The 12,756-nt window shown below is 52.1% G+C and overlaps 1 protein-coding gene across 4 annotated transcripts; it reads right to left on the reverse strand.

The window, feature by feature from the left end:
• Positions 1-1,081: 1,081 nt before the first annotated feature.
• Positions 1,082-10,548, reverse strand: IRF8 (interferon regulatory factor 8). 4 transcript variants are annotated; one of them, XM_051805740.1, is made up of 10 exons: positions 10,376-10,548; positions 9,044-9,243; positions 8,427-8,601; positions 6,980-7,163; positions 5,887-5,975; positions 5,297-5,408; positions 4,983-5,030; positions 3,875-4,261; positions 3,156-3,271; positions 1,082-2,279 (listed from the first exon to the last, which is right to left on the reverse strand). In XM_051805740.1, exons 2-10 carry the CDS (start codon positions 9,073-9,075, stop codon positions 2,103-2,105), a joined length of 1,320 nt encoding a protein of 439 aa, XP_051661700.1. In that variant the 5' UTR covers positions 9,076-9,243; positions 10,376-10,548; the 3' UTR covers positions 1,082-2,102. The 4 variants fall into 4 exon arrangements, with proteins under 4 accessions (XP_051661700.1, XP_051661701.1, XP_051661698.1 ...); XM_051805741.1 differs by lacking the exon at positions 9,044-9,243 and having other exon boundaries at positions 10,376-10,547; XM_051805738.1 differs by lacking the exon at positions 10,376-10,548 and having other exon boundaries at positions 9,044-9,807.
• Positions 10,549-12,756: the final 2,208 nt, after the last annotated feature.

Here is a 12,756-nt window from a genome sequence, read left to right on the forward strand (position 1 = left end):
TCTTGAGGTGTTGTCCCAAACACAGGCTTGAAGTGCAGGCAGGTGAGGGTGCAGATGCTCAGCTGCCCCTGCTGCAACATTGACCTCATCTGACCAAGGCAGATGCTCCCTTCTCACCCTTGGTGGTTCCCAAACACCACCCACCCCCACTAGACCAGGCCCCATGAGAAACCTGGATAGAGAAGTGCCCTGGTTTCCACTGAGACAATTTTTTTCTTAGTAGGGGTGAGCAATGGTATTGTGCATCAGTTATTTCTCTTGGCTTTCATTCCTTTTTATAAGTATCTTTTTTTTTTTTTTTAATTAGAATCACAGAACAATTTGGGTTAGAAGGGACCTTAAAGCTCATCTCGTTTCACCCCTTGCCATGGGCAGGGACAACTTCCACTGGAAGTGGAAGCCAGGTTGCTCCAAACTGGCCTTGGACACTTCCAGGGATGGGGCAGCCACAGCTTCTCTGGGCAACCTGTGCCAGGGTCTCCCCCCTTCCCTCAAAGGGAAGAATTTCTTCTTTAATTAAAGAATTTCTTCCTAAAATTATTAAACTGTTCTTATCTCAAGGCACTAGGTTTACCTTTTCTTTCCAGTTTTTCTCCCCTCTGAAGGGGTAACAGGGAATGAGCAAGTGGCTGCAATGTACTTGGCTGCCCACAAGATGACAAGGGGGAAATGCTCCCAACTCCCATGGGAGAGGGAAAAGAGGAAGCCTTTGAGCAGAACCATAAATAGCTGCCCCCATCCCATCCCATGACCTCGAAGCATCGCAGCCCAGGGCACAGAGCTAAGAACATCCAGGTCAGTGCTGTGGCAGATGAGCAGGGACATACCTTCATCCTCCCTGGGATGAAGGATCTGCAAGTGATATCCTTTCCTTCCCTCCATGCATTACAGCATTCTGACTCATCTCTTTCCTGACAGAAGATGAATCCAGGAAGTAATGGAGCAGGATGGAGCTGATAGAGGCTTAACACAGACCCCACCACAGGTAAAACCAAATTACAAGCAAGTCAGAGACACCAGACTCTCCCCACCCGCTTTGAGACCCCACCCATTGCACCCAAAAACCACTTTGCAAGAGAAATACAAAATTATAGCACTTTAATTGCAGGGAAATAATAAAAAAAAAAAATTACAAAACAATTAATGAACCTCAGGCATAAAATAAATAGGCAGCTTGGTGGCACGCCCACATGTGCAGGCCTGGTCTGTAAGGCACCAGCCCCATGGCCCAGCAGGTCCCCAGTGCTGGGGGCACACACAGAGCATGTTAACAAGGATTTACACATGGATGACGCTGCCTGGTCACGCTTGGGAGAGCCCAACACGTGTGTTTGGGAGGGTGAAGCCAAACTATTCACACTACGCTGCGATCTTTAAAATTAAAGATTTTATATATAATTATATAAACTCTGTCCCTGGTTAGGAAAAAATTAAGATTCCTATAGTTCTTATATTCAACATTTACATACAGAATCTCTGCAATAGTTTCCAAATTTCAATACACTTTGTTATGAAAGATAAACCTCATAGCAAAAATAAATCTCATAGCAAAAATAAAGAGGAATTTCAGAAGTTCTCCTTGGAAGGCACACCCTGTCTTCCATCAGCAGGACTTTTTGGAGGGGGAAAGTTGATTCCTAGAAATAATTTCCTAAATTTGAGCATTTTAAGGTTTTTCCAAGATTCACCTCCTACAAAATTACTATTCTCAGCAAGGTCTGAGTTGCAGATCATGGAGGCAGGTCGTTATAGCTGTTGATTTTTGGTTCTGCTTGACTGGCCATTAACAAAGGCAACACAAACAAAGCCAGCCCTGACCTTCCTGCACAACTTGGACACTCCCTCCTCCCCCCAGCCATGAGCTATAAACAGTCCTGGGACTATAAAAAATTATTTTTATCATAAATTGTTTGCAGAATGGACACTGAGCCCCCAACCTACTTGCTCATGGCAATTTTTACTACTGGATTTATACTGACTCTGGACTGGAAACAGCAAAGAACAAAATCCAACTTTTCTTAAAAGGGATTTTAGGCACTCATGGGACTAGTTTGGGTCTAGATCAACCCAAACCACCACACTCTGAGTGCAGAGGAGGAGGCTCAGACAGCAATCTGTTGGTTTTCTCGGAAGAGCGGCCGCTGATGTGTCGTGCAGATGTCCTGGAAGATCCTGTACACCTGGTCATGCTGGGGCTCATCGGCCATGGGGAGCATGGGGTTGCTGCTGCAGGTCTTCCCAGCCTCCTCCACCACCTGCTTGACATACAGCTGCTCCACCTGTGCAAGAAGAAAAGACATGCAATAAGCCAAGGAATAAAGGAGCAGTCACAGGAGCTCCTCTTAGCAGAGACAGAGGTACAAGGACAGGCTTGGGGGTGTCCCAGCACATACAGAGTGATCCTCTGGTGCAGACACCCAAGGCAGGAGGTGACCAGGTCAGAAAGTTGTGCAGGGAGGCACAGCACCAGTCTCTGACCATGTAAAGTCCCCTCCAGGACCTCACAGACTTGGTGGGTCTCTCCTTGCTCAAGGAGGGATGCAACACCCTCCTTGTGCCCTCTGTGTCATGTCTCTGCTGCTGCAGCCTGGTTGGCCTAAGAGACTCCAGTAACCCCCTGCCCCAAGGCTTTTTGACCCCAGAATTGCTGCAGATCCTCCAGGGAGAAATTTCTGGGCAGAGCCATGAGGACTGACCCCCTCATCCCACCCCCTCCCTCACCCTCCTGAAGGTTCCCCAACCCCACTTCTGCCAACCACAGTTGTTCACCACATCTGATGGCTCATCAGCCTAAATCAGGGATTTACTTCCCCATTTCCCACAGGAAAGGGAAGAGGTCCTAGTACCAAGAAGCAGGAGCAGGAGGAAGAGATGATTTTCTATGGCTGTTTAGAAAAGCTTTTACCATTCAGGAGCTTTGTTTGCAAACAAGATCCACCCAGATCAAGGAATCTGACGAGAAACAGCCCAAGCACCTCTCAGGAGGCTGTGGATAAGCCAACACTCACATCACACCTGCCACCCCACCAATTCAGGCACCCAAATTCACTGCAGCTCCAGGGTTTGAAGCTAGAGCCCTATTCATGGAGCTCTGCTGTTGAAATTCCCACCTTTTCTGGACCATATTACCCTTTTTTTCCCCCAACCCTCCATACCTGGACAAGGATGAGCTTACACCTCGGTGGCACAGTGTCTGGGAACTCCTCTCCAAAGCACAGCATGACTCTGCTGTCTGGGAAGCGGCCCTGGTTGTTGTAGTACTGCTGCAGCTCTGCAAGGAGAGGGCAACACTTGGAAGCTGCCAGCCCTGGCTACACAGCTCTGGAATCAACCACCCTTTGCTGTGATAGGAAGCTGTGGGCTCAAGAGAAGCCACTTTCGTTGTGCAAAGACTCCAACAGGGACAAATTTGCCAAGTGACCCAAAACACCAGGTTATTCCTTCCTAGATCTGGTAGCATCACCTACTCATTCAGAGCACTCAGGGAACCCATCAGTGATGGGCAGTGATGACTTCAAAGTGCCCCAAGGAAAAAGGGCTCTACCCTTTCAACCCCACCATATGGCCCAAGGGGGTCCTTCACTGGGTGCAGGCTCCAGAAATTCCTTACGCATTGTCCCAAGGCTTTGGGATCCCAGAACTGCTTCACCTTCTCCAGGGAGAAGTTCCTGGGTAGAGCCATGGGGACCACCCCCCTCATCCCATCCCCTTCTTCCCCCTCCTGAAGGTTTCCCAACTCCACTCCTGCCCACCATGGTTGTTCACCACATCTGTTGGCTGATCAGCTCAAATCAACTAGTTCATGGATTTATTTCCCATAGGAAAGGGCAGAGGTCCTAATGTAAAGAAGCAAGAACAGAAGGCTCCTACAAACCTCTGAAGAACAAGCTGGTGTCAAATATCTTCACCACCTCATCCCGCTCCAGTTTGTTGGGCCTGTCCTTGTAGACCACGGTGTTCCCGCTCCAGAAGACCCTGCCCTGGCACAGCCTCTTGATGAAGATGCCCTGCTTGTTGCTGTGCAGCAGGACACCCCTCTCCAGGTGTCCAAAGAGCTTCCTGGTGATCTGCTTCTGGCGGTCGTTCGGGATGGCGTCAGCCGAGGGGAACCGGACGTGCTCCAGGGCGTCCGGGGCATAGAGCTTTTCCCCGTGGCCAGAGGGCTGGCCCAGAGCGATCCTGCAGCCCTCAGAGCATGAGGTGCTGACGTGGCCCACCAGCTTCCCACTGTAGTAGAAGCTGATCACCATCTGGGAGTAACCTGGAAGGTGACGGGCACAGACATCTCATCAGGAGAAGGCAAACCATGCCTGCTCCTCACTGCAATGCCCAAACTCTGTGAGGGCAGCAAGGTTTCCTGGGAGCAAGTCTCACTCGATGAAGAGACATCTCTCCCAGGGCATTTAGACTGCTACAGTGCTGGTCAGAAGTGAGAGCTCCCAGTATCACAGAATCATTGGGGTTGGAAGGGACCTCTGGAGATTCTCCAGTCCAACCTCCCTGCCAAGGCAGGGTCACCCAGAGCAGATGACACAGGAACACATCCAGGTGGGTTTGGAATGTCTCCAGAGAAGGAGACTCCACATGCTCCCTGAGCAGCTGTTCCAGTGCTCTGCCACCCTCAGTGGAAAGAAGTTCTTCCTCATCTTGAGGTGGAACTTCTTGTGGTTTAGCTTATGGCCATAAGATATATGGAACTCCCTCTCCTTGCTGTGGGCAGATCCCCCCATGCCAAAGGCATGGCTGATCCCAGCATCCCAACATCCCAGCACAGCACCCACACCAGGGCCACAGAACAGCAGGTAGGATGTGTCTCTGCTCAGTGTGAAAACCCTGTGGATAATCAGGAGGGTGCAGCACCTCCTAAACCCAGAGCAAAGCCTCCCTCTCAAGGCAAGGAGCAGAGTCAGAGCCACCTTCTGCCACCACACACAGAGGTTGAAGCCCAGAGAGGTATCCAATGTCCAGGTGAGGTGCCTTACCTGAATGATACTGCTCATAGCCAGAGTATCCATTCATCAGGGGCAACGCTGTGGGCAGAGAAAGCCAAGCTGAGCCTACGTGCCCACTTCCCAAACCCCAATCCCCCCTATCTCCCCCCACCAGCCCCCTGGTTTTCTGTCCCAGGTTTCCCAGCTCCAACACAGGAGATGCCAGCAAAAACTCCCATTTTAAATATTCTTAATAAGAAAGACAAAATGCAGCTGCTGTCTGTTACATGTCACTGCACAAGGAGATTTTTCCTGCCCCAGGCAAACCTCAGTCCCAAACACCACACACACTGTCAGCCACTTACCAGGGTTGGGCTGCTGCACCCACCAGTCGGGTATTGGGGGGTTTCTGCAGGTCTCCTGGGGGGGTGAGGGGCTCCTCTTGATGATCCCCAGGTATTCATCCACACAGGGGGGCTATGGAGGACCAGATACCGAGATCAGAGCAGGTTTGATGCCTTGGGCAGAGCTGTCCTCCAGCAAGGCACTTGCAGCACTCAGAGAGGGTCCAAATGGCAGTGCCAGCAGGATGCCAATGAATTTTTTGGGTTGGAAAGACCAAGTTTGGCATTGCCCAGGTTGTACACTCGAATAACACCCTCAAGAGCTACTGAGCAGAATCAGCTGGATGTGACATGGCTGAGAAGGGGAACAGAGCTGTGACACAGACCCCATCCCCTAGTGAAGGTCTCACCCACCCAGATGCCCATCAGAAGCAGGAGCATCATCATAGCCACACCCTGATGCTGGCTCACATGGGTGAGCTGCAGAATCCAGCACTGCTGATCCCCAGAGCTTTGCAGATTGAATTTTTGGGAGACAACGCTTTACCAGACAACTTGGCCCATCAGTGCCCCTCCAGCCCAGGTGACCTGCAGCCACAGTGAGGACTCACCTCTTTGATGAGGTCATCGATTGCAGAGGAGCTGCAGTCCATCTCCGTGACATCATTCAGGCTGCTCCCATTGCCAACACCTGCTTTGCCTGGAAGGAGAGGCAGGGATGCAGTGAGGACACACACACCTCATCTCAATGATGGGCTTTAAAAACCTTTCACACCATGAAAGTTATAAAACCAAGAACCACAGCACTGCACAGCCATGTAACAGCACCTTGGAGAGGCTCACAGCCCCCTCCACACCTGCTTTTTAGGACCAAAAATTAAATTTATAACCCATTGTCCCACTGAACAGCAAGCAGCAGCAAGGCAAATCAAAATTCTGGCTGGTAGCAGAGACAGAGCTAGAGCAGAGGAGAGGTTTGGGGTTTTTTTTGAGCACCCCAGAGACTGGGGCTGGTGCTGCTGCTTCTCCTTTTTTCCACCAGCCACCCTAGTGCAGTCATGCTGCTGGTGGGAACCTGCAGTGCCATTTGCATAGAGGCAGCACAGCCCCCTGTGTAAACAGGCTAGAGGAGACAGAGATGCTAAAGGCAGATTTCCTGACAGCAAAATAATTATTTTTTTGCAAATTTTAAACTTAAATAAAAAAGGAAAAAGCACACACACACACCCCTAACCACAAATAGAGATATACTTAGTGTGACCTGGGCCACACCAGACATCACAGCAGCTCTGCAGAATTGCTGCTCCTCCACCACTGCTGGCAAGAGAGGGATTAATTGCAGCTCCCCACCATCTACACAGGGCAGGCATTGGGAGGACAAGGGGTTTGGGCTCACGTACCTCCACCAGGCAGGGAAGGATATGGGATTTGCCCCTACAACATCCTTAGGGGATGGAAGCTTACACAATGCTGCAGTTGTCCCCTAAGTAGCTGTTTAGGGGGTTAGAAAAACAAGCCTGTCCTTCCTCCTCCCCTCCTGGCACCGCAGTGACATGGGGACATCTGCAAAGCAGGACAAATAAATAGACACGGTACCAGAGCAGGGGCTGGCCAGGAAGCTCTGCTCAGACACAGGTTAGCAGCACGAGTCCCTGGTTACAGATGGACCCACAACAGGGCTCAGTCCTTCACTGGGGCACTCACATTTCTGCTCCTCCTCTGGCACGATCCTGTAGACCTTGTAGGGCTCAGAGATGTCCAGCTGGGACCTGTCTGTCACCTCCTCAAAGTCAGGGCTCTTGTTCAAAGCGCAGCGCAGCCGCGTCTTCCACGTGGCCGGCTCAGCTTTGTCACCTTCTTTGAACTTGCCTTTGAAGACAGCCCAGGCCTAAAGCACAGAACAACAACAGGAAAACAGAGAAAGTAATCCTCCACCTGAGCTCTACAAACCCTCTCAACCCCAGGGAGGAAGGAGCTGGGGCTTCAGAAAACATTTTGCATCTTGCTCTGCCCCTTGCCCCCTCCCAACCATCCCATGGGTATTTGCTGTTTCACTCCTAGACTGCAGACAGATGCACAGCCCCCACACCTGGAGGTGGGTATTTGGGTGTAGGGCAGCACTACCTGCCCCAGGGATGCAGAAAACTCTTTTAAAACTCAAGTTGTAAAAAAGCAGAGGTCAAGATCATAATATCTGGCTTCATATCTGCACCAACTCAGAATACTGGGAATCTGAGGAATCTGAAAGTGTTGTTCCTAATACCTCAGTAACACCTCAAATAAAAATCAAAATAAACTTCATTTTCCAGCTCCTGACTAATAAAGGAAAGCTGGTTTCCCTTTAAGATCAGAGCATAATTTGTGCTTTTGGTAGGAGAATAGATTTTACCCTTGAAGGAAGACTGCAAAATAGGTATTTTTTAAATATACATATTTATTTTATAGCTCTTTCTGTATCTTCAGGTGATTAATTCAATGCCATCCTCATAACTCAGTGCTCTCAAAACAGCTGTTAACCAGCTGTCACTGCCCTGAGAGTAAACTCCCTCACCAGTACAGATATTTGGGAGTGGGGGCAGAGGGAAGGGAATTCCTGGGTAAGATCTGACCTTTCTTTTTTAGTGTGGAATTTTCCCATTTTAACCCTAAACTGGAAATCCCCCCTGCTTCAGTGAAATCCTTCCTTCTGTCCTGCTAAGTCTTTTTAGGTTTTTGGGTTTTTTTATAAATCCAGCCTTTTATCAAGAAAAGCTGACAAGTTTAGAGTAGGGCAAAATGAACACACTGAGCTCCTTCTCATATAAGACCTGGATTCAAATATGATGAAAGCAAACCTAGTGAACCCATATGAACTGGTTTTTGGTCTCAAAAAGCAGCTCTGGATGGGGCTGTGAGCCTCTCCAAGGTGCTGTTATATGGCTGTGCTGAAGTTCTCGGTACCAAAACTGGTACCAACATTTGACAGAAAGGAATAAATACCCCCAAAAGAGCCTGGGAGACCAATTGCAGGGTGAAGCATCTCCTGCAAGGGTTAGAGATGCAAAACAGACTCATCATGGACACGTCCCACCAGTGGGACTCATCAAGGGGGAAAAACAGCACCACAGAGACCACAGTTAACCAAGAAAAGGCATCGAATATCTGCCCCTACCTTGAAAATAGAAGCATCCACCTCCTGGTTGTAGTCCTGCTTCCCAGCGTGCTTCCAGGGGATGCGGAACATGGATTTCTCCTCATTCTCCCAGATGAGCCCGGGGTACATCTCGCTGTCGATCTGCTCGATCAGCCACTGCCGGAGCCGCCGGCCGCCGTTCCGGTCACACATCCTGGATGGGGGGAGAGGTCCAAGCCCTGTTAGCTCTCCCAGGACCATCTCACCACAGCTGGAGCACAGGGATCAGGCTGGTTTGCCCCGTGCACAGCTGGCAGTAGCACTGCCTGCAGGGTCAAGAAGCTTCTGGCATCTTTGAGAGTCCCACATGCCAATGTCTGCCCATGGCAAGGGGTTGGAATAAAGTGATCTTTAAGGTCCCTTCCAACCCAAACCATTCTGGGATTTCATTATTCTATAATTCTGTGACTAAAATACCCACCGCTGCTTCTTTCACAATGACAAAAATCAAGAAAATTTCCTCTGAATTGCTACAGATTCTTTCTCCAGCTCTATCAAAGCTCTGCTCACACAACCAGCTGACTTGGTGCTCTGCTTACTCCTATTTTGCTGGGGGATAAGTCACATAGGAAGCAGATGGATGGGGATTAAAGCACCTGAGCAAGTGACAGCAGACAGGACATTCCATGGCAGACACCCATTAGTGATGGGTCTTAGAGCTGTCCCTAGTCTTGGCACAAGGATCTGCCCCAGAGGAGAAGCAGCCCCTCTCACCAGGCACTGCCTATTTGGGGAGCAGGTGCTGATTCCAAGCAGCATTCCAAGTCACCCCAGGCATGGGGAACACACAACCAACCTCCGGAACAGAGGGACAATGCCAGGATGGAGCAGGGTAAGGCCAAACCACCCTTGCTGGGGACCTCAGCTCATTTTTAGCCAAAATCACCAGGTGACTTCATGAAGGATCCATGAGAAAGCTTCTCCCACCCAGCTGGAAGCAAAGTTCCAGGCTCAACCCTCCCTGCACCTCCAGTCACCTCCACGCCATGACCTGCAGGAGCTGGTGGCCTGGTACAAGTGACCAGCAGCCCCAGGATCAGCTCTCCAAGCATTTTGGGCTCACAGCCCTCCTGCAAATTTTACAGGACCGCCTCTCCCTCATTCGTTATTTACTTCTCCATTGGAAGATTTGGGGAGAAAATAAGCTGGGGAGAAAAAACAGCCTGAGACACAGCAGCTCCTATGGGCTCCCACCAGCTCTGTGCCACCAACTTCTGTCCCTTCTCCACAGCTGCCCAGCAGGACACAGTGATACAGTGATGCCCTCGGCCATCCACAGCACAAACTCTGCTTTTAGACATCGTGAGAACCAACAGCAACAGCCAAAACACCACCGAGGGCATAACTCTGGATCCCAGCTGGATGTTCCAAAGGACACACCACAGATCATCCCTGGAAGGATGGGGGCACACAGAGCATCTCTGGGGGCTCCCGCACCAAACCTGTCACACCAAGAACCGCAAAAATCCTGCTGAAATGGGACTTTAAGTTATCTCATTTTCTAGAAAGCTTCTTCTCGTCACTGCCAGAGGCCGGAGCTCCATCTCCGCTCCCCTGGAGGCTCAACAAGCCCCCCAGGCTGCCACCACCCACGCGAGCCAACACACCCGGGACATGGGCAAGGAGATCTCCCCACCTCTCTACTCGGGGGGACCGGCCGCCAGCAAAGCGGGCGGGCAGAGCAGCCCCGGACCATCCCCCTGCGGTCCAGCACCGCAGCTCCAGCCCGCCCATCCCAGGCTGTGCCCCGGGGCAACGGGGGCAGCGCTTCCCGCGACCCGCAGCGGACCACAAGGACCGGGCGGCGTTCGCCGCTCATCACCACGGTCTCGAAAACCCCCTGTCCTTTCCCGCAGCCCAGAGGCGTGCGGACAGTGGGGTTAGGGGTCGGTGTGGGTCCCTGCCCTCCCGCCGCTCGGTGCCGATACCTGCCCGGCGCCGCTCCCGTCCCGCTCCAGGTGCCGCACCCGCGCCCCGCGCCGCCCCCGCCTTATATAGCGGCCGCCGGGGAGGGGCCGGCATCGAACCCGCCCTCGAGCGGCTCCGCCAATGGGAGGCCGCCTCCCCGACACGGATCCGACCAATGGGGAGCCGCCCGGCGGGGCGCGCGCGACCCGCGCCGCTTTCTCTGAAGCGCGCGGCCTTCCCCGAAATCAGCTGACCTCGGGGGCGGGGCCTCGCGGGAGGGGGCGGGGTCTCCCTGGAGAGGGCGGGGCGGGGCCGGCAGGGGCGGGGCGGGGGCGGGGCGGGGTGACCCGCCCATGTCCCGGGTCAGCCTCGGGCCGGTTCGTGTCCGGTGCTGACCCGCACCGGGCTGAGCTCAGCCTCGCAAAGGTCGGTCCCTCCCCAGCCCCAGACCAGCCTTCCCTGCCTCAGATTATTCCACCCCCAGTTCCAAACCAGTTTCCCCGGTTCCAGACCAGTCTCTTCCCAGTCCCAGACCAGTCTCTTCCCAGTCCCAGATCAGTCCGTCCCCAGTCTCAGATCAATATCCCCAGTCCCAGATCAGTCCATCCTCAGCCCCAGATCAACCTTCCCCATTTTCAGACCAGTCTCCCCAGTCCCAGATCAATCCAGTCCCATCCAGCCTCCCCAGTCCCATCCAGCCTCCCCAGTCCCATCCAGTCTCCCCAGTCCCATCCAGCCTCCCCAGTCCCATCCAGCCTCCCCAGTTCCAGACCAGCCTCCCCAGTTCCAGACCAGCCTCCCCAGTTCCAGACCAGCCTCCCCAGTCCCACATCAGTTTCCCTAGTCCCAGATTGGTCCCTCCCCAGTCACAGACCAATCTCTTCTATCCCAAATCGATCCATCCCCACTTCCAGCTGTCATGCCTCATTACCAGATCATTCCATCCCCAGTCCCAGACCACTCTCTTCAGTCTCAGATTCATCCCTCACCTGTTTCCAACCAGTCTCCCCAGTTTCCAGCTGGTCTCCCCAGTCGTAGATCAGCCCATTCCCAGTCCCAAATTGGTCCCTCCCCAGCCCCAGACCAATCTTCCCCATCCCAGATTGGTCCATCCCCCACCCCCGGTCAGTCTTCTGATTCCAGTTCAATCCATTCCCTGGCAGCTTCCAGTTCCATCCTGGATCAATCCACAGTCCTGGATCAGTCCCTCTCTCCCTGTCCTGGCCATTCCCACTGGCCGTGCCCAGCTCCCCCAGCCCAGCCTGGCCATGCCCAGCCAGGGCCCCTGGCCATAGCAGAGCATAAAGGACCATCTTCAGCCTGACTTCAGAGGGGGTTTTTTTGGGATTACCAGATTACACTCAGATTTCTTGGAAGAAAACCATAATTACTCCCATGTGGGTAATACAGAGAAATGGGAAATGTATGGAGCTGCACAGATGGTTTAATAAAAGTAAAGATCCGAGGTGCACAACCTTTCCTGTCATTTCTAATAAAGAACGGCTGTAACAATCCTTGTTTTTAAACACCCAACTGATCCTCATCAGATTCTTACCCATGAGATTTGGGGAGAGCCAAAAACATCTTTTACAACCAGATACAATCAGGAGGATTAATTCTCTTTTTTGACCAAAAAAAAAGTTAAGCTTGTTTGCAGAGGGTTTGTATCACTGTCCCTCACAACACCAATCCTGCCTCCTCATGCCAGATGGAGACACCCCTGCAAAAAACTGTTTATTTTGTAAAAGTTCTGGCAAATTCAGGATATTTTAAAGAGTGTTCATATAATCGAGCCTCTCCATCCCATCTGAAGACCAAAGACCTGGAGACTGGTTGCAATGGAGTGGGGTAACCCCATCACTTCCAGTTTCATTTTGGCTCTTCCACTTCATAGGCAGCCTGGAAAGGCAAAATCTAAATTCCCTGGAGCGAGGATAAAATAATAACTCCGTTAAAATGGGTTTTCAGGCACTTAGTTTAGGCTGGGAGTGAGAAGCCCCGTAGCCTTGCCCGTGGCTGGCAAAAGAACATGTGGATGCCTAGGGGGAGCAGCAGAGCCGGGAATTTCTCGCGAGCTATTTCCCTGGGTGTGAACAACACCCCGGGAAGCTCATTCACGCTTCGGTGGAGTGATTTTCCTTGCGCCAGAGGCACCAGGCTTCTGGGAAAGCTGATGTGGCACAGGAGAGCTGAACAGCCAAGTGTGCAGTGCTCTTTGCAGTGCAGAAAGGAGTGGAAATCAGCCAGGTTTTACCTGCCCCAGGGCTTGCATTCCAGCTCCCAGAAAGCCGAAAGCCACCACAGGTCCCACTGATGTGGGCCAGAGCGGAAAAATATGTATATTCGCCCAGGTCACTCCACAGATTTGGGGGAAATCGGGTTCAGATGCTGTTTGGGCACA

Source organism: Manacus candei, unplaced genomic scaffold (genome assembly GCF_025592945.1).
Source record: "Manacus candei isolate 608988 ecotype Guabito, Panama unplaced genomic scaffold, ASM2559294v1 h1tg000065l, whole genome shotgun sequence".
In the NCBI taxonomy this organism is placed as follows: Eukaryota; Metazoa; Chordata; class Aves; order Passeriformes; family Pipridae; genus Manacus; species Manacus candei.

Bases quoted from the DNA above. Each gene is read 5' to 3' on its own strand.
- IRF8 (XM_051805737.1), bottom strand. From the start codon at position 8,648: ATGGTCCTGGGAGAGCTAACAGGGCTTGGACCTCTCCCCCCATCCAGG. The intron at 5,031-5,296 runs GTAAGTGGCTGA...CTCTGCCCACAG, and splicing joins GGTGCAGCAGCCCAACCCTG to CGTTGCCCCTGATGAATGGA. The intron at 4,262-4,982 runs GTAAGGCACCTC...GTCACCTTCCAG, and splicing joins CTATGAGCAGTATCATTCAG to GTTACTCCCAGATGGTGATC.